This window comes from Panthera leo, chromosome C1, assembly GCF_018350215.1.
Source record: "Panthera leo isolate Ple1 chromosome C1, P.leo_Ple1_pat1.1, whole genome shotgun sequence".
Classification (NCBI taxonomy): domain Eukaryota; kingdom Metazoa; phylum Chordata; class Mammalia; order Carnivora; family Felidae; genus Panthera; species Panthera leo.
Window position 1 is genome coordinate 164,379,372 of NC_056686.1, and position 17,101 is coordinate 164,396,472.

General features: G+C 38.2%; 2 protein-coding genes across 6 annotated transcripts in view; one reads left to right on the forward strand and one right to left on the reverse strand.

The window, feature by feature from the left end:
- Window positions 1–7: 7 nt before the first annotated feature.
- Window positions 8–9,989, forward strand: HNRNPA3 (heterogeneous nuclear ribonucleoprotein A3). Of its 4 annotated transcripts, none has more exons than XM_042949218.1 (11): window positions 8–199; window positions 2,092–2,214; window positions 2,305–2,451; window positions 2,534–2,744; window positions 3,073–3,162; window positions 3,246–3,338; window positions 3,423–3,503; window positions 3,977–4,120; window positions 5,250–5,372; window positions 5,469–5,540; window positions 8,324–9,989. In XM_042949218.1, exons 1-10 carry the CDS (start codon window positions 128–130, stop codon window positions 5,519–5,521), a joined length of 1,137 nt encoding a protein of 378 aa, XP_042805152.1. In that variant the 5' UTR covers window positions 8–127; the 3' UTR covers window positions 5,522–5,540; window positions 8,324–9,989. The 4 variants fall into 4 exon arrangements, with proteins under 4 accessions (XP_042805152.1, XP_042805151.1, XP_042805153.1 ...); XM_042949217.1 differs by lacking the exon at window positions 8,324–9,989 and adding an exon at window positions 5,633–7,652 and having other exon boundaries at window positions 16–199; XM_042949219.1 differs by lacking the exon at window positions 8,324–9,989 and adding an exon at window positions 5,633–7,652 and having other exon boundaries at window positions 17–199; window positions 3,977–4,117.
- Window positions 9,990–14,923: 4,934 nt separating this feature from the next.
- The window catches only part of NFE2L2 (nuclear factor, erythroid 2 like 2), a 34,955-nt gene continuing 32,777 nt past the window's right edge, over window positions 14,924–17,101 (reverse strand). For both annotated transcript variants that reach the window (XM_042949223.1, XM_042949224.1), the window contains exon 5: window positions 14,924–16,654. In XM_042949223.1, coding sequence (XP_042805157.1) covers window positions 15,428–16,654 — 1,227 coding nt within the window. In that variant the 3' untranslated portion in view covers window positions 14,924–15,427. The remainder of the gene's footprint in view (window positions 16,655–17,101) is intronic.

Consider the following 17,101-nt stretch of genomic DNA (forward strand, 5'->3'; position numbering starts at 1 on the left):
CTTCCGAACTTGCCCCTCCCCCACAGGCCGGTGGCGCGCGGAAAGCGCGTCACGTGATGACTAGCCCCGCCTCTTCCTCTCGGTCCCATATTGAACTCGAGTTGGAAGAGGCGAGTCCGGTCTCAAAATGGAGGTAAAACCGCCGCCCGGTCGCCCCCAGCCCGACTCCGGCCGTCGCCGCCGCCGCCGGGGGGAGGAGGTATTAGGGGGAGAGCGGGGGGTTGACGGGTAGTGGCCGGCGTGGGGGGCCTAGCTCGGTGGGAGCGGGGAGGCCGGGTGGACCGTGTCGACCGTCCCGCGCTCTGCGTTGAGACGGGCGGTGGGAGGGGGAGGGGAGCGGGCCTCGGAGGCCTTCTGGGGGCCCTTCGCTCCCCTTGCCTTCTCCTTCGGCTGCACAGGTGGCCCCTCGGAGGCGTTGCGTGGCTGGGGAGATCTCGGGAGAGGAGCTGGCCGGCAGGCCGCGCGGCCTCGGATCCAAGGCCGAGGGCGGCATGGCGGGCCTCGGCGGGAGCGGTTGGGAGGAGGCGGTGGGGGAGGGGAGGGGACGAGCAGTCACATCCGGGCGAGCGAGCAGCCGGGCGGCGGCCACATTGACATTGATCCGCTGCCGCGTTACGAAATGGCGCATTGGGCCGCAATGGCCGCCGCCTCGCTCCGCCGCCGGGAAAGAGCGCGGGATTGGAAGGAAGCGGGAGGAGGCGGCCCGGCAGAAAATGCCACAAACGTTCTTGGGTCTTGGGGCCTAGTGCTTTCGCTGAAGTTCTGCCCGCGCGTTTCTCGTCCTTTCAGATCTTTTTAAGGCGACGAGAATTTAATTCTCCTGTTTTTTTCTTCGCAGCACCCAGTTGACAATAATGAAATTTTTAAAAAGTTTGCTGCTTTAGAATACTTCCTGATTTACTATTCTTGCTAAAGTATTTAGAATTATACGTATTTTCGCGCCTTGTGGGTTGGCTGTAATGGTTTCTTTGATTTTTGTTGTTGAGGACTGCAACCACAGTTGAATTTTTCCTGTGTTTGAGATAATTTTATGCGGTTTTAAGTTTTTTTTTGGTCATCTTTGTGTTTTGTCGATTAAATGCTGTTAACCAAGATTTGAAAAGATTACGTGAATGGTGCTTTAGGCTATTAATCCTTTAACATTTTTTTCTAGCATGTGACAGTCTTTTCATATTAAATGCCTTAACATCTCTACTTTGGAAGACACACGAAGACATTAGAATGTAAATGTGAGCCCCTTTATTTAAGGACTTTGGATGAATTAATTTTAATGCATGCATTAAATGGCAGTTCATGTAACTTTATTAAGGAACCAGTTAAATTGCAAAACAATTCAGTCCATATCACATCTTAATTTTTTTAAATCTCGTTTTGTTTTGTTGTGCTCCATTCTTGTCGAACATTACATACTATATTTAATGTAACTTGTCCTTTTTGTGATCCTATGTTTTTGAAATTTTTGCCATGTGATACAAGTGCAAATACAGATTGGTTATAGAAAGCGATCAAGATAAATGGTGGGTTTCTTTTTGTAATTTTTGGAGGAAGAATGCTGGTTTAGCCTGGTATTGAGGAATACCTGTTTTAACATCTTGATTTTCTTGAAATTGATGAATTTTTAAAAGTTTACCACTAAGAACCTTTAAGTTTTTCTTCACGGTTTTGTGGTTTAAAATTAAATGCTTGAAACGTAGACTGAGGAGGGAAGACATGAAAGTAAATGGCATGGATGGAATACTGCTTCTACAACACATTGGTTTCTTAAAGAATAGTTTGCCAGTAGCAACTTCTAAACTCTGTCCCCAGATACTTTTAGTTGAAGTCTAAAGTTAAGGGACTTTTGATTCTGAAGTTTTCTTGGACTTCAATGTAGTTGAAGTGATGTTGGCATTTGAAAGACTGGCTACAGAATTTTTTGGTGTTGGTACCTTTAATCAGTTGATGCGTGATCTTACTCCAATTTTTAATTGGACAAAGTGTTAATGGTACAGGAATTTGATGTGAGTTTATCATTTGTAGCAGATTAAAGCTTTGTGCACCTTAGCAATTCATCCGCTCAAAGAAATAACTAACATGTATTTGTTTTCTCAGGGCCATGATCCAAAGGAACCAGAGCAGTTGAGAAAACTGTTTATTGGTGGTTTGAGCTTTGAAACTACAGATGATAGTTTAAGAGAACATTTTGAAAAATGGGGCACACTTACAGATTGTGTGGTAAGTTAACTAAAAGAGCAAAAAAAGGTTGTTAAGGGGTGTGGGACCTGTACAGATGTATTTCAGTACTTTAAAACTTCTGTTTTATAGGTGATGAGAGACCCCCAAACAAAACGTTCCAGGGGTTTTGGTTTTGTGACTTACTCTTGTGTGGAGGAGGTGGATGCAGCAATGTGTGCTCGACCACACAAGGTTGATGGGCGTGTAGTGGAACCAAAGAGAGCTGTTTCTAGAGAGGTATTTTGATATTATGCTGCATAATGTGCGGAATTGTTGAAGAATTTGAATTTGGTTTTTGACATGTATTTTTTATACGTAGGATTCTGTAAAGCCTGGTGCCCATCTAACTGTGAAGAAAATTTTTGTCGGTGGTATTAAAGAAGATACAGAAGAATATAATTTGAGAGACTACTTTGAAAAATATGGCAAGATTGAAACCATAGAAGTTATGGAGGACAGGCAGAGTGGAAAAAAGAGAGGATTTGCTTTTGTAACTTTTGATGATCATGATACAGTTGATAAAATTGTTGGTAAGTAGGAATTTATTGGAGCTTGAATGAGAAAACAGAAAAGGTTCCTTTGTGCTATGCTAGATTTGCCAGACTGCTTATCATTTTGTATTGTGTTTCATAGCGTATAAAGCATATGGTTCAGTTTTCATAAATGACTACACCTGTGTAACCAGCATCCGGATCAAGAAATAAACCTTATTTATTGTTCCAGAACACTCCCTCATTCCCATTCAGTCACTACCTTCTTGATGATATTTTAATGAGTTTTTAAAAGGCTATCATTTATATGTGCTTTTCCAAACATCAAATAACTTCTGTTTGTTTGTTTGATTAAAAAAAAATTTAGTTCAGAAATACCACACTATTAATGGGCATAATTGTGAAGTGAAAAAGGCCCTTTCTAAACAAGAAATGCAGTCTGCTGGATCGCAAAGAGGTGAGTAGAACAATGTATATATACACAATAGAAGTGAGTGGTGTTTGTAAGGTTTTTAAAGATCTTCCTTGCCCGTGTTAAAGGTCGTGGAGGTGGATCTGGCAACTTTATGGGTCGTGGAGGAAACTTTGGAGGTGGTGGTAACTTTGGCCGCGGTGGAAACTTTGGTGGAAGAGGTAAGATAGTTATCTTGTAATGTGTTTATCTAAAATTCATTGCTAAGTTGAGTATTTATTTTTAATTCATAACCTTTTCCTCAGGAGGCTATGGTGGTGGAGGTGGTGGCAGCAGAGGTAGTTATGGAGGAGGTGATGGTGGATATAATGGATTTGGAGGTGATGGTAAGTTTTTAACTGTTTGATGTTTTGACTTTATGTACTTTATTGGTAGTTAAGCATTTGTTTATATTGTGGATTTTAGTGAAAACTTCCATGGCTTATTACAAAGTGTGATTTTTTTTTTTAACTAATGACATGAAAGACCAGGATAATAATGTTTATTGTACTAGCAGTGGAGCCAGACTGTGTCAGTGGATACTGTTCACTATTTTCTTCAGTGAACTTTAACTTCAAAAAAGTAGAACAATTTTTTTTTAGTATGAAAAGATATTTAAGCTTTCATCTTAATTCTCAGTAGCCCAGGTTTCTGATGATGTGTTAATGAGGTATTACCAGCCTTTAGAGTGTTAAGTCATTGGTTTATTTTTCAGTTGGTTGGTGGCGATACAAATATAGTTCAATAATTTGACTCTATATTTGTGGGGTTTTTGTGACTTTTTTTTTTTTTTTTTTTTTTTTTTTTTTTTTTTTTTTAGGTGGCAACTATGGTGGTGGTCCTGGTTATAGTAGCAGAGGAGGCTATGGTGGAGGTGGACCAGGATATGGAAACCAAGGAGGTGGATATGGTGGCGGTGGTGGAGGATATGATGGTTACAATGAAGGAGGAAATTTTGGAGGTGGTAAGCTTTTACTTGTTTTAAATATTCCATATCATTTATAGGTCGTTACAGATGTTTTAAAAAATGTTAAAATGTAGCATTTAGTCAGATCATAATATTAGAAAATACTCAAATGATGGGTGATGAAACCTAATTTTTTTGCTGGCTACTTAGCAAATTGGTAAAATGTGTTCAACTGTTATGTAATCAAAATGGACATATTTTTAGTAATTGTTGCCAGAATTAACTTAATTCTAGGCACTTTAAAATTGGACAAATGGGAACTTCAAATTAAATGCAGACACGTTGAAAAATCAGTTGTCATCTGGGGTTTAGGTGACAGGAGTATTTTGAATTTTGATGTCAGGTACATTTCAGATAATCCAGTTTCATCATTATTCTATGATACTGTAGATGAAGAGCTTTGTTACGAATACATTGAGTTTTGTTGGGATGTTAATGTGTCAACAACAGAAGGTTTTTAAGTTTTTGTCATTTTAAATTACTTAATTTTTAAGTAAGCTCTGTGCCCAGTGTGGGGCTTGGACTCAAAACCCCAAGATCAAGGGTTGCATACTGTACCCACTGGGCCAGCTAGGTGCCCCTTGAAGATTTTTTTTTTTTTTTTTTAACTTTAGAGAGTGGGGGAGTGGCAGAGAGCAAAGGAGAGAATCTCCATGCTGAAAGCGTAGAACCCCATGTGGGGCTCTGTCTCAGGACCATAAGATCATGGCCTGAGCTGAGATCAAGAGTCAGACACTTACCTGATTGAGCCACCCTTCTTTTTTGAGTAGCTCATTTAGAGTATGTTCTTTGTCATTGATATAAAAGTTGTACTACATTAGAATTAGAGTGAATCAAGCACATTTCTGATGGTGTTAGTAGTATGAAGGCAAGAAAATGAACTGGGGCATAACATCTGAGGCGGACATAGGAGCTCTTCTGGACCATCTTCACTCTGATTCCTCCTCTCCTACTTATGCCTGAGGTCTGCTAGTGGGCCTCTGTTGGTAGAGTTGGTAGCTCTATAAACTGCAAATGGGTTGCATTTTAAGTGTTCCGAAGTGTGCTGTCACAAGAATGGGTACATATGTTAAAAGAGGAAAATAATTGTATAGGTCAACCACAAACAAAACTTTTGTGATTTCAGGTAACTATGGTGGTGGTGGGAACTATAATGATTTTGGAAATTATAGTGGACAACAGCAATCAAATTATGGACCCATGAAGGGGGGCAGTTTTGGTGGAAGAAGCTCGGGCAGTCCCTATGGTGGTAAGTACTGTTTTTATTTTTCTGGTTAAGTTTTCCATAGACTTAATTTAAAAACATACACAGATTTTTAAAACAAAACAACTTGTGTATTTCTAGGTGGTTATGGATCTGGTGGTGGAAGTGGTGGATATGGTAGCAGAAGGTTCTAAAAATTTTCAGAAGAAAAGGGTAGGTATCTTTAAATTTTTATCATGATGATAAAGAATATGTGGAACTGTTCACTGAGTGTAATAATTTTTTTATCCTGTATTATTCAACAGGCTACAGTTCTTAGCAGGAGAGAGAGCGAGGAGTTGTCAGGAAAGCTGCAGGTTACTTTGAGACAGTCGTCCCAAATGCATTAGAGGAACTGTAAAAATCTGCCACAGAAGGAACGATGATCCATAGTCAGAAAAGTTACTGCAGCTTAAACAGGAAACCCTTCTTGTTCAGGACTGTCATAGCCACAGTTTGCAAAAAGTGCAGCTATTGATTAATGCAATGTAGTGTCAATTAGATGTACATTCCTGAGGTCTTTTATCTGTTGTAGCTTTGTCTTTTTCTTTTTCTTTTCATTACATCAGGTATATTGCCCTGTAAATTGTGGTAGTGGTACCAGGAATAAAAAATTAAGGAATTTTTAACTTTTCAATATTTGTGTAGTTCAGTTTTTCTACATTTTAGTACAGAAACTTTAACAAAATGCAGTTTTGAAGGTGTTTCCTTGTGAGTTAACAAGTAAAGAAGATCATTGTTAATTACTATTTTGTATGAATTTTGCTAAAGTTAACTGTAAAGAAACACCTGCTGACTTGCAGTTTAAGGGGAATCTATTCTCCGCATTTCCAAACCATGAAATGAATGGGCTCTGACATGTGGAGAGAATAGATATTTGTATGTTTGCAATGTGTGTTTTAGATAAATAGAATTGGGTATTTAAATTAGCATATTTGTGAATTTAATAGCATTAAGATTTACCTTCAAATGAAAAATCTCAAAATTCCTATTTGGTTTTTGTGCATTTTATTTCAAAATGTAATCATATGATTTTAGTGTGTTAGTTTTGCTGAGAGTCCTAGCTGTGTTTAGAACATCTCCATTCTACATTCACCATGGTCACATGTGAACTGCCATAGTTTTATTTGGGTGTAAAGAATGTCTACTGCCCTCTGTTTAAATTCTGGAAAGGGGTAGTGGATGTTTTCCCTTTTCCTTAAAAACCATTCTTAAAAACTTTTCAAAATAACAGGACCACTAAGCCTGCTGTATCTGAGCAAATTAGTGGCTACTCTTCCTTTCCCTTTTTAAAGCACAAGAGGCCCATAAGTCTTCAGTTATTTTCCTTGGTTTAATATATATCTATTTTTTTGATACAAGCTTTCAGAAGCAAGAGAATAAAAATCATGCATTGTTGAACCCTTAACTGGCTGGCATGCTTTCCTGTGTGTACCCTCTGTATTCTGCTGGATAAAACCAAGGACAGTCTAGATAAAATCATCCCAAATGACTTCCTACAGTAGAAGTGTAGCATAGTTGCTTAGTACAAGCTTCTCACTTCCCAGAGACCCAAATTCAAATTTGAATAGTGTGAGTTTTTGCTCACTTAAAAATCCAGAACACACTGTTATTCCATATGTATGTTTGAACATATAAATCATGTTGGTATGAGTTAACAGTTTGGTTTGGAAGACCCTGGTTGAGAAGAGTTTTAGATAAGGTCGTAAATATAAAAACCATGTCTACTGTTGTGCGCCAGCTAGTGCTTACAATTTCATTCGAGCCCTGAGTATGTGCTCTGCTGTTACTCTTTCTTTGGCAGTTGAACGTTGAATTCGAGATTATTTTTGTTTTCAGAAGTACTAAGCAAAACAAGCAATAAAAAGGGGAATGGGGCGTGCTAGTGTTTGAATATGCTCTCTTGTTGCTCTAATTCTGTGCCTCTGTGCATTATTAATATTTGGATGCATGCAATGCCAGCATGGAAATCGGTCTTCACAGATACTGCAGTTTTCCAGAAAACACTCACAAACCAATAAATGTAACAGACAACATTCCATTTGTTAACGGACATATGTGAATAAGCAGCGTAGAAAATAGGCTAATATTAGAAAATGGTTAAGTCTTTAACAACTTCAAATGTGGTTATATAAATGGACACTGTCAATGTTCATAATTTAAACCTGGGTACCTGGTCAAAGTAATGCTTGGGAAACATTTTATTAAAATTGAGCTAAATTGTCTCAAGTTCTTTTATTCATATAATAAAGGTTGAAGGAATGGGGGAGATTGACATTTCCTGTTTCTATGTTTGTGAAAATGTTTGACACAACCTTGACAGTATCCTTTAATGGCATATGAGGTTAATTGTACTGTTAACAAACTTTCTGTGTTCTGGAACTAGTTTAATAGTGAAAATATTTTCAGTAAGTTGATGTTTGCAACCTATAAGCAGGTGAAATCTGTGTATGTGACCTGTTTATAAGTTGTATTAGCTTAGTTCTTGTGAACAGTGTGGAAAAGTAAGCCATGAGGAGAGCGATTTAACCAGCTTTAAAGGACCTAAGATGTGCATTTTAAGCACAGTGTGGATCAAAGGAGACTCACTAAGACAGGACTTCAGCAGCCTTTTGAGTATGGACAAGTCAGCATAAATAAAGAATGACAAGGCAGCAGCAAGAGCTTCAACTACAGAGAAGTGAAGGCATAAGATACTATGGTGATAGTGAGCAACTTTCCAAAAGCTAGTTAAATCTGCTTATTACAACTGAAATATCGAAGAAAGTCTAGCAGGAAGGAGCTCTTCGCCTTTTGGAACATCACAATGAGAGATAGTTGCCACAGTCACTAGGTCTAGCATTTAGACCTGCAAGGAAGGGCAATAAGCATTAGGTAAGGCTTGAATTTGAATTTTTTCACTAATTAAAGAGTAATTTTTTGTAAAGCAAGGTAAGAGTAATCTTTTTGATTTGCAGGTTGAATGAGAACCCTACTTGCCTAAATGAGGAATGTCTTTCCTACCATCTTATATACGAAGGTTTCTGGCTGGGTAAGGTTTGTAGCTCACAGTAAAAGCTCATGACACCATTTGTTTCCCTACAAACTTATATGACATATTTTGAAACTATTAGGTACATTGGCAAAATTACTCAGCTGAATACTTTATTTCAGAACCAGATCCAACATTTTAGAACCACATCCAACACATTTTAAACAGTTTCAGGCCCTGCAACAGCCATGAATATTTATCTTGAGTCAGATGTGGCCCCATATATACAATTCATTGTTGGTGTGTTTAGGGTAAAGTTGGTTTTTGATGAGTAACCTTAAATTTTGTGAAGTTTTTGTAATAAGCATGACACTTGGAACAGAAGCATTAAGCTGCTAATCCTTATTCCATGAAAAACACCTTAGAATGAACTTTCAAAATTGTCAGGTGATAGAAGAATGGTCTTCATTCAAGTGGCCTCATAAAGTTCTCTTGCATATAAATCCAGGGAATTACTTGAACTAATAGGATACATTTTGGTTCTTTTGTGTTTTAATCAGTTAACCAGAAGTAGTGGGGGACCTAATTATGCTAATACTCCCTTAAAAGATTTCCCAAAGAGTAATTAAAATATTAATTACTATTTAAATCAGTTGCTGATCATTCATAAGGGCTATTATCACTGTCCCAAAGGGCTTATTAAAAATTTGAGAATTTGAGGGGTGCTTGGCTGGCTCAGTTTGTATGGCATGCAACTCTTGATCATGGGGTCATGGGTGAGTTCAAGCCTTATGTTGGACTTCAGAAAATGAGATTTGATGTTTATGTACTTTGAAAAAAACTTGGGGGACAGGCTTTTAAAACAGTTTCTAAATTACAAAGTTAATACATAGGTGTGGTTTTAGTTTATTCTCAGAAAATGGTTGGCTCTGTTTTTTTCCAACTAAATCAGGACTAAATTTCCACACATCATCATAAAAATGAAGTTGAAGAAGATAATAGTCTTTTAATGATAAATTTTCTTTTAGCGTGAAGCAAATTAACCAAGATAGGTAATATTCTTTATAGTCCATCTCCTTCTGAAATAAAATGATTTTATTTAAATGTAGTTCCACTGTCATTTCTGAAAAATGTGCTCTTTAGTCATAGCACCAGTAAGCCAAATAAGGAAGTTCTAGAAGGGGGAAAATGGTTGAGCCAGGCTTTTTAACAGATTCTGTCAAACCAACTTATAGGTTATTGCTTCCCACACTACATTAAAAAAAAAAAAAAAAAAAATGCCTGATAGACACTCAAGTTCTAAAAAAGAAAATTTGGTACTAAAGATCATTTGTTAAGGAACTGAATGGTTGGAATAGGCTTGGTTTTAAGAGTTCTGGTATGTCACAACTTGAAACATTTCTAATTAAGGGACAGTATCGGAGTTCCAATAATTGAATGTCACAAATAGTTGAATAAGCAAGTTAATGGCAGGGGTAATGAAAGGATTGTTAGCCTATATAATACTCAAGATTACTTTTAAATTTCAATGTTTTATCCTGATTTTTAAGACTTAAGAGGTGGTCTGTAATGGATTCAAATGTTTCATTTGTAGTATTAATGAAATGTTTACAGAAAGATAACTTTTTCATTAAAATATTTTTAGAAATGTGTGTGTTGTTTTGTTGCTTTCCAGTGTTTGTGTGATTTAAACACTTTAGGTGAATATTACATACTTTATTAATAATAAAATAATGGGAAACTTGAAATGAGCCTTTACATAGCAGTTCAAGGTTATGGATTCTATTCAGTGGGAAACATACATGACACTGGAAATGGGGACAGAAAATGAACTGAAAGCCTGTTGCTTAAGGATTTAAGTCTTGAATACCAGTGTATGAGATGCTTGGGTGGTAAGTGAGGAATCTGAACTTAAAAAACGCAGTTAAGGATACTTAAATGACTGAAAAGATAGGAAAGAGGAAGGGGTTTCAGCTGTTGGATGAATTGGGTTTCAGTGGATTGGTTGAGTATTCTGTGGTGTGAGGGTGGACTGGGAGAAAACGGAATTCAGCCAGACTGAAATACTGCATTTTTATCCAAATAAAGGTGGTAATAGTCCTCTGTTAAAGCAAGAACTTTGTTGGGTAGAGTTTTAAGAATTGTGACTTTTAGGGAAACTTTGTAGCACAAATATTTGGATTCTTAGCATTAGTAGCTATTAACATGTTGAATAGGAGTTGTAGCCATGTAAGGAATTCTAGCTGTTAGGATTGCAACGCATTTTGCTTGGGTTTGGTTTCAACACTGGTTTCGTGGTATGTGCAGTGGTCTTACTCTGCAGCAGTAAGTACCTTACAATTCCAGTAGAACACTTTATATAAAGACTGGTAATGGCAAGGGTGCATTGAACTGCATTCTAGAGGTTAAGTGGGTACTATGCTGAAAGCTAGGAAATAGGAATTTGCCCAGGATACTCAACTTCTAAGATTTATTGGTAAGTGTTAAATACAACGGTATTGGCAGCTTTAAAATACTTGGAAATAGGAAATGGTTAGGTTTTACCATATCCATGTATATAGCCATAATATGTTAAAAGGGCCTATAATGACAAAAGATGAATTCTATCAAATGTTAACTAGTTTGGAAGTTAAAATACAGGTAATTTTCACTTTAAAATACACTGTTAGTCCATACATTGTTGATAGAAATGTTGAGTAAACTATAGGTACTTATTGAACTCTGATAGGTGGTCTATTTGGATTCAATCTTTTGTCTCCTCTTTAATAGGTATTAGAATAATGCAATTAGATTTTTGTTTATATTAAGTTTAAGTCAGTACAATATTTAAATACAGAACTTAAGCTGTTTTGTGAGCTTGGGAAAGTTACTTGGGGTTTCTTTATGCATGCTACCCATTGGCAGTTTGATGTCAACACAGACCCTAGGAATCTTGGTTTCATATACATTAAGTACGTAGAGTTAAACATTACATTGAAAATAGTAAAGTTTTATTTAATAATACATGCTTTAAGTATCAAATGAGGCTAGGAGGGTCTGACTTCTGACTTTGAAGTTATGTATGAATGGCATTTAGAAATAACAGTAACCTGATAATGTTTAACTGACAGTTTACTGTTAATGGTATTGTGGATTGTCGTCTGTAGTGTTGAAGGAAATACTAAATTCATTAACTTAGTGAAAAGAAGTAACTTTCTGCATGAAAACTCAAACTTAAATTCTATCCAGATTAGGAGCTGTTTTTACCTAATAACTTGTGTAAAGCAGAGATGATACCCACCCTCTTTCTCATTGAGTCTGGAGGTTGAATCTGATGCTGGGTTTAAAGAACTTAAGCTAGCATCTGGTCCACGGTCTCTAAAGATATTTGGGGTAATTATGGGTGCTTTCTTACTATCCTGAAGAATACTTAATATTTTAACGGGTTACAATAAAGTTAATTATGCCAATGTCTTACAAGTTTTTCTCTCCACACAGTTTTTGTGGCCTTTATTTCTCAGTTCTCTTGGGGTGTGGTGCCTTGGGTGGCTCAGTCGGTTAAGTGTCCAACTCTTGGTTTTGGCTCCGGTCATGACTCAATTTCGTGAGTTCGAGCCCTGCATCAGGGTCCAGACTGACAGTGCAGAGCGTGCTTGGGATTCAGTCTCCCTCCTCCCTCTCTATGCCCCTTTCCCACTCATCGCTGTTTCTGCCTCTAAACCTTAACAAAAAAAAAAACCTCTATTTTAAAGAAATTTTTCCAGTTCTCAAAAAAATATAAAAAGCAACTGAAAACCTGTTCCTGATAAGTATCTGTAAAATAGGAATGGCAATTACTTTGTGTATGTTCTGAGGCTTAAAAACAAGTATGGGTAGGATAAGTGTAAGTTAATGTGAGTAGCCACTCCTTCCCTAAACATGGGCTTGAGAAATCTCAGCAAGAAAATGTTTCTTTACGTAATAAATGCAGTACCGTTAAGATTCCTAAGAATGCTTGCTATAAATCAATGTAAAAGGCATAGATATGCTTTTTTTTTTTGAAAAAATGTTTAAGGTTCAGTTTTGAGAGTGGGAGCGGGGCGAGGGGCTAAGAGGGAGCTAGAGGATCTGAAGCAGGTTTTAGGCTCCCTATCAGCAACAGCCTGATGTGGGGCCTGAACCCACAAACCTTGAGATCATGATACAAGCTGAAATTTGGATGCTTAATTGAGCCACCCAGGTATCCTGCATAGGTACACATTTTAAAACTAGGAACTTGAGTTTAGTGTTTGAATAATTGGATAGCCAAAATTAAACTGAGGACAGTATAAAGCTCTAACTCAAGTCTAGATCAAAAGATGAAAACTTGGCTTTATTTTTTGTCATAAGTAGGTTTTGTTATATTTAAACATTAAGTTTTGCACAATGCCGTATTTTTAAAAATTGCAAGAGAGTGGGGGAGGGGCAGAGAATCCAAAGCAGGCTCCACTCAGCAGAGCCTGACTTGGGCAGGAGGAGTGTATCACAACTGAGATCATAACCTGAGTTGGACACTTAACCTGAGTCACTCAGATGCCTATTTATTGTTTTCAGAGAACTAGAGAGAATGTTTTGTACTTACAAGTTACAAGTTTTTCAGATCCTGTAAAAAAAAAGTCACCACAGTGAACTCAACTGTTATCAGGCTAGAAGTCTGTTCCAGTCTGCCCAGCAGTGCTGCTCACCCCTTGTAGGTGCGCCAATCCCAGGTGTTCAGGTGGGGCTGCAGGTAATGGATTCATGCCACATACCCCCATAATGCCTAAGGGTGGAGCACTTCAGTCTTTTGAGGTTGGAAAAATGTCTCATCACCACCAGTTACAGAAGACATTCTTGACTGTGCCAGAGAGGCCAGCAGCAGAATCTGAATGCCTGCTACATTCACTAGTCTCTGAAGTCGTGTTCAACCCCAAGCTGAGCTTTGTCATTCAGGCCAGGTTTTCTTACTGGCTAATTTCACTTTAGTTTCTTTGACTAGCAACTAAAAGGCATCCCAATACAAGGCTAAGGAAAATGGAAAATATGCTTGTTGAGTGCTTAGTGAGCTAGGCACAACACTTTTTGCATAGTAACTCAATACTTCCTCTACAGATGAGGAAATGAGCCTGAGTGTCTTCAGTTATTGGAGGTCATTTAGCAAAATGGCAGCAGAAAGCCCAGCGCCTCTAGGGCCTGTGGGCCTCTGCATTGTAGTACTTATTCTAAATGTGTTTTAATCCTCAAGATGAATCTCCCATTACCCCACTTTTTTTTTTTAAGCTTGCTTTTGAGAGCATGAGTGGACAGAGGAGAGGGACCAAGCAAGTTCCATACTGCCAGGAGAGTGCGATAGTGGGCTTGAACTCATGAGCCATGAAATCATGACCTGAGCCAAAAATCAAGAGATGCTTGACTGAGCCACCCAGATGCCCCTCAGTTCTTAAAGATATTACAAGTCCTTGACTCCCATCTTCACCCAACATCTATCAGAAAGTTTAGTTCTACCTTTGAAACCTGCAGAATCCAGTGCCTTCTCACTGTTCCTATCATCCCCACCCTAGACCAAAACACTATCCCATCTATTTCAGAACTTTCCCAGTGGTCTTCCTGCTCCCACCTTAACCTTCTAGACTATCTTCAATACACAGGCTAAGGAAACTTAAAAATCAGATGTTACTCCTTAACACCTATGGTTCCCCACTTTCCTAGGGAAAAGCCAAAGTCCTCATGAAGGTGTAACAAGATTCTATGCCGTATTCCACTTCTACCTGCTTTGTTTCTCCCTCCATTTTCAGCTGTATACTTTTTTTGAGCAGCAGTCAAAAGTCTATTAGAATATAAGATGAGAAAGCAAGAATATAAGGAAGCTCTCTTTACAGAGGGGACATTTGAAAGTGAATGCTGGTCAGCCGTATAGTCCTTGTTTCTAGAGTTCAGAGCCTTTGAACATCCTGTATCATGGCTGTTATACTCTTTAGTTAATAGAATGGGTCACCTTCAAACCTTGCCATCTCAATAGGCTTTTACTGTTTGCAACCCTATTTTTTTTTTTTTTTAACTTATTTTGAGAGGGAGGGGCAGAGAGAGAGAATCCCAAGCAGGCTCTGCACTGTCAGCGCAGAGCCCGAAGAGGGGCTTGAACTCCTGAACTGCAACATCATGAGCCGAGCTGAAATCAAGAGTTGGATGCTTAACTGAGCCACCCAGGAGTCCCTGCAACCCTAGTTTAAATTGCAATGTTTCCTTTCTACTGGTCTTCCCAATCCCGGTGTGTGTGGGTTTGCTGTCTTCCTTCAGTTCCGGGAGTACTGGGATTTTCATGTCCTGTTCTTCAAAAAATACCTAGTACATGGTAGGCATACATGTATTGGTGTAAGTAAACTGAATGTTTCCATGTCCGCATATTTTCCTTGGTTGAGCTGTGTTTATTGAAGAGATAAAACATCTTCTGGATATACTTTCTTTAGGTCTCTGGGACCAGAAGTTCAGTATAAAATGCTTTTCATATTTATAATGAATGGAAATGTTCTGAATGTTAAGAATGTTTCTAAATATGTTAAGTGTGTTATGGAAAATACTGTGAATAAACGCAAATGAATTCCAAAGATAATTTAACAGTCATAATACTCCTTTATTAGTACCAGCTTTTCAACTAAATTGGTTTTTGCCATAGCTAAACAATTTAATATAAAAAAAATGCCTTTTTTTGTTCATACAGTATTTATAAAAAAGTACATAGTGGTTAGTTTTGCAATTTGCTTTTAGCCAGATGTATCATATAAATCTATGAATGTAACAAATGAGATAAGAACAGTATAAATAAGTTTTTGTAGTATTTACACTTATACAGGAACTAGCCCAAATGGTGTTCTAAGAAATTAAGTTCGCAGTTAAAGTGAAACTACTGATTCAGCATACTGATGACTTACTTTAATGCTTTTTTAAAGTTTATATTATTTCCTATACTAGGTTTTTACTATAATTTTGCATAGAATTATTTATAAAGTATGTTTTTGCATTTCACATCACAGTAGGAGCTTTTAGTATAACAGTACAAAAAAAAAAAAACAAAAAAAAACCCCACTAGCTCAGAAAAGGTCAGATCCTTCCAAATCTAGTTTTTCTTCACATCTGGCTTCTTACTCTTGGGCACAAGGAACACATTGCCATCTCTTGTTTGCTGCAGGGAGTATTCACTAGGAGAGTAAGGTTTTCCATCTTCATCACGTAACATGCTGAAGACTTCAAGATACAGGGTGCTAAGCTGTTTTTTCAGTAGATGCAGGCTTTTGTCATTCTCGCCCTTTTCTCTGAGCAATTTTTCTTTTTCATCTTTCAAATGATCCAAATCTTGTTCCAGTTCCACTATATTTTCCAGTTTTCTTTTTCTGCAGTTCTGAGCAGCCACTTTATTCTTACCCCGCCTGCGTATATCTCGAATTAATGCCAGTTGAGCTTCGTTGAATTGTTCCTTGGACATCATCTCATTGAAGTCATCAACAGGGAGGTTAATGATCTTTTCAACAGGGAATGGGATGTGGAGAGCTTTGGCCCTTAGCTCATCTCTTGTGAGATGAGCCTCCAAGCGGCTTGAATGTTTGTCTTTTGTGAATGGGGTTTTTCGATGACCGGGACTTACAGGCAATTCTTTCTTGGGCGTGTTTTCACACTGGGCATCACGCACTGGAGCACTGTGCCCTGGGGATGGTGACAGGGGTCGGACTGTATCTCCAGAAGACTGTACGGGTTGTGTTTTAGGACCATTCTGTTTGACACTCCCAGGGGCACTATCTATCTCTTCCATTTCAGAATCACTGAAGCCAAGCGGTGTGTCTCCATAGACAGAAGACTCCACTGAGTGTTCTGGTGATGCCAGGCCAGGACTCGTGTTCAGCGAAATGCCAGAGTCAGAGTCATTGAATTCTGTGCTTTCAGGGTGGTTTTGGTTGAAGGCTTTACAAAGTGATAGATCAGAAACATCAATGGGCCCATTAAGAAGTTCAGAGAGTGACTGGCTTAAAGTAGCCGAGGAGGGCATGCTATTGCTGCTACTGGGTTCTGCTATGAAAGCAGAATAAAATTCATCACCAAAATCAGTGTTTATTGTGGCATCTGAATTTAATGAGTTCACGGTCAACTGGCTGGAATCTTCTGTGGAGAGGATGCTGCTGAAGGAATCCTCAAAAGCACTGAGAAAATGTGGACTGCAGTTACCTACTTCCTTTTCCAGTGAGGGCATCGATGAGTAGAAATGATAATTGTTGTCAATTTCTGTCATTTTGGTTTCTGGACTTGGGACCGTGCTAGTCTCAACCAACTTGTCATTTTGAATATTAAGACACTGCACAGAAAAGAAATTTTTACCAAATGTAAGTCAAGTTAAGTATTTTTAATAGCTGATAATCTGTATCTGATGGCACATATTTTTACTTATTTTGAAAGATTTTATTTTTAAGTGATCTCTACACCCAATGTGGGGCTTGGACTCAAAACCCTGAGGTCAAGAGTCACACACTCCAGCTCCAGACTGAGCCAGCCAGGTGCCCCTGAATGCAAATGTTTTTAATAGCTGATAATCTATATTTGATGGTAAACTCTCTCCCCACCCTCATTCTTCCCAAGGTCTTCTATAATTCAGATAATTCCTATTTCTAACAGATATTTATGTCTAAGCATATGTATTATTTTCACAGTTCTTAGATCAGACTTCAGGTTTACAACTTGATCTTTCCTCAAGACATCCAGTCCATTTAATTAACAAAAGCATACTTAAGTGAGCATGGGCAGC

Excerpts from the sequence above, each read along its gene's own strand:
- HNRNPA3 (XM_042949218.1), top strand. The coding sequence starts at position 128 with ATGGAGGTAAAACCGCCGCCCGGTCGCCCCCAGCCCGACTCCGGCCGT. Across the intron at positions 200-2,091 it reads GCCGCCGCCGGGGGGAGGAG|GGCCATGATCCAAAGGAACC; the intron begins GTATTAGGGGGA and ends TTGTTTTCTCAG. Across the intron at positions 3,504-3,976 it reads TAATGGATTTGGAGGTGATG|GTGGCAACTATGGTGGTGGT; the intron begins GTAAGTTTTTAA and ends TTTTTTTTTTAG.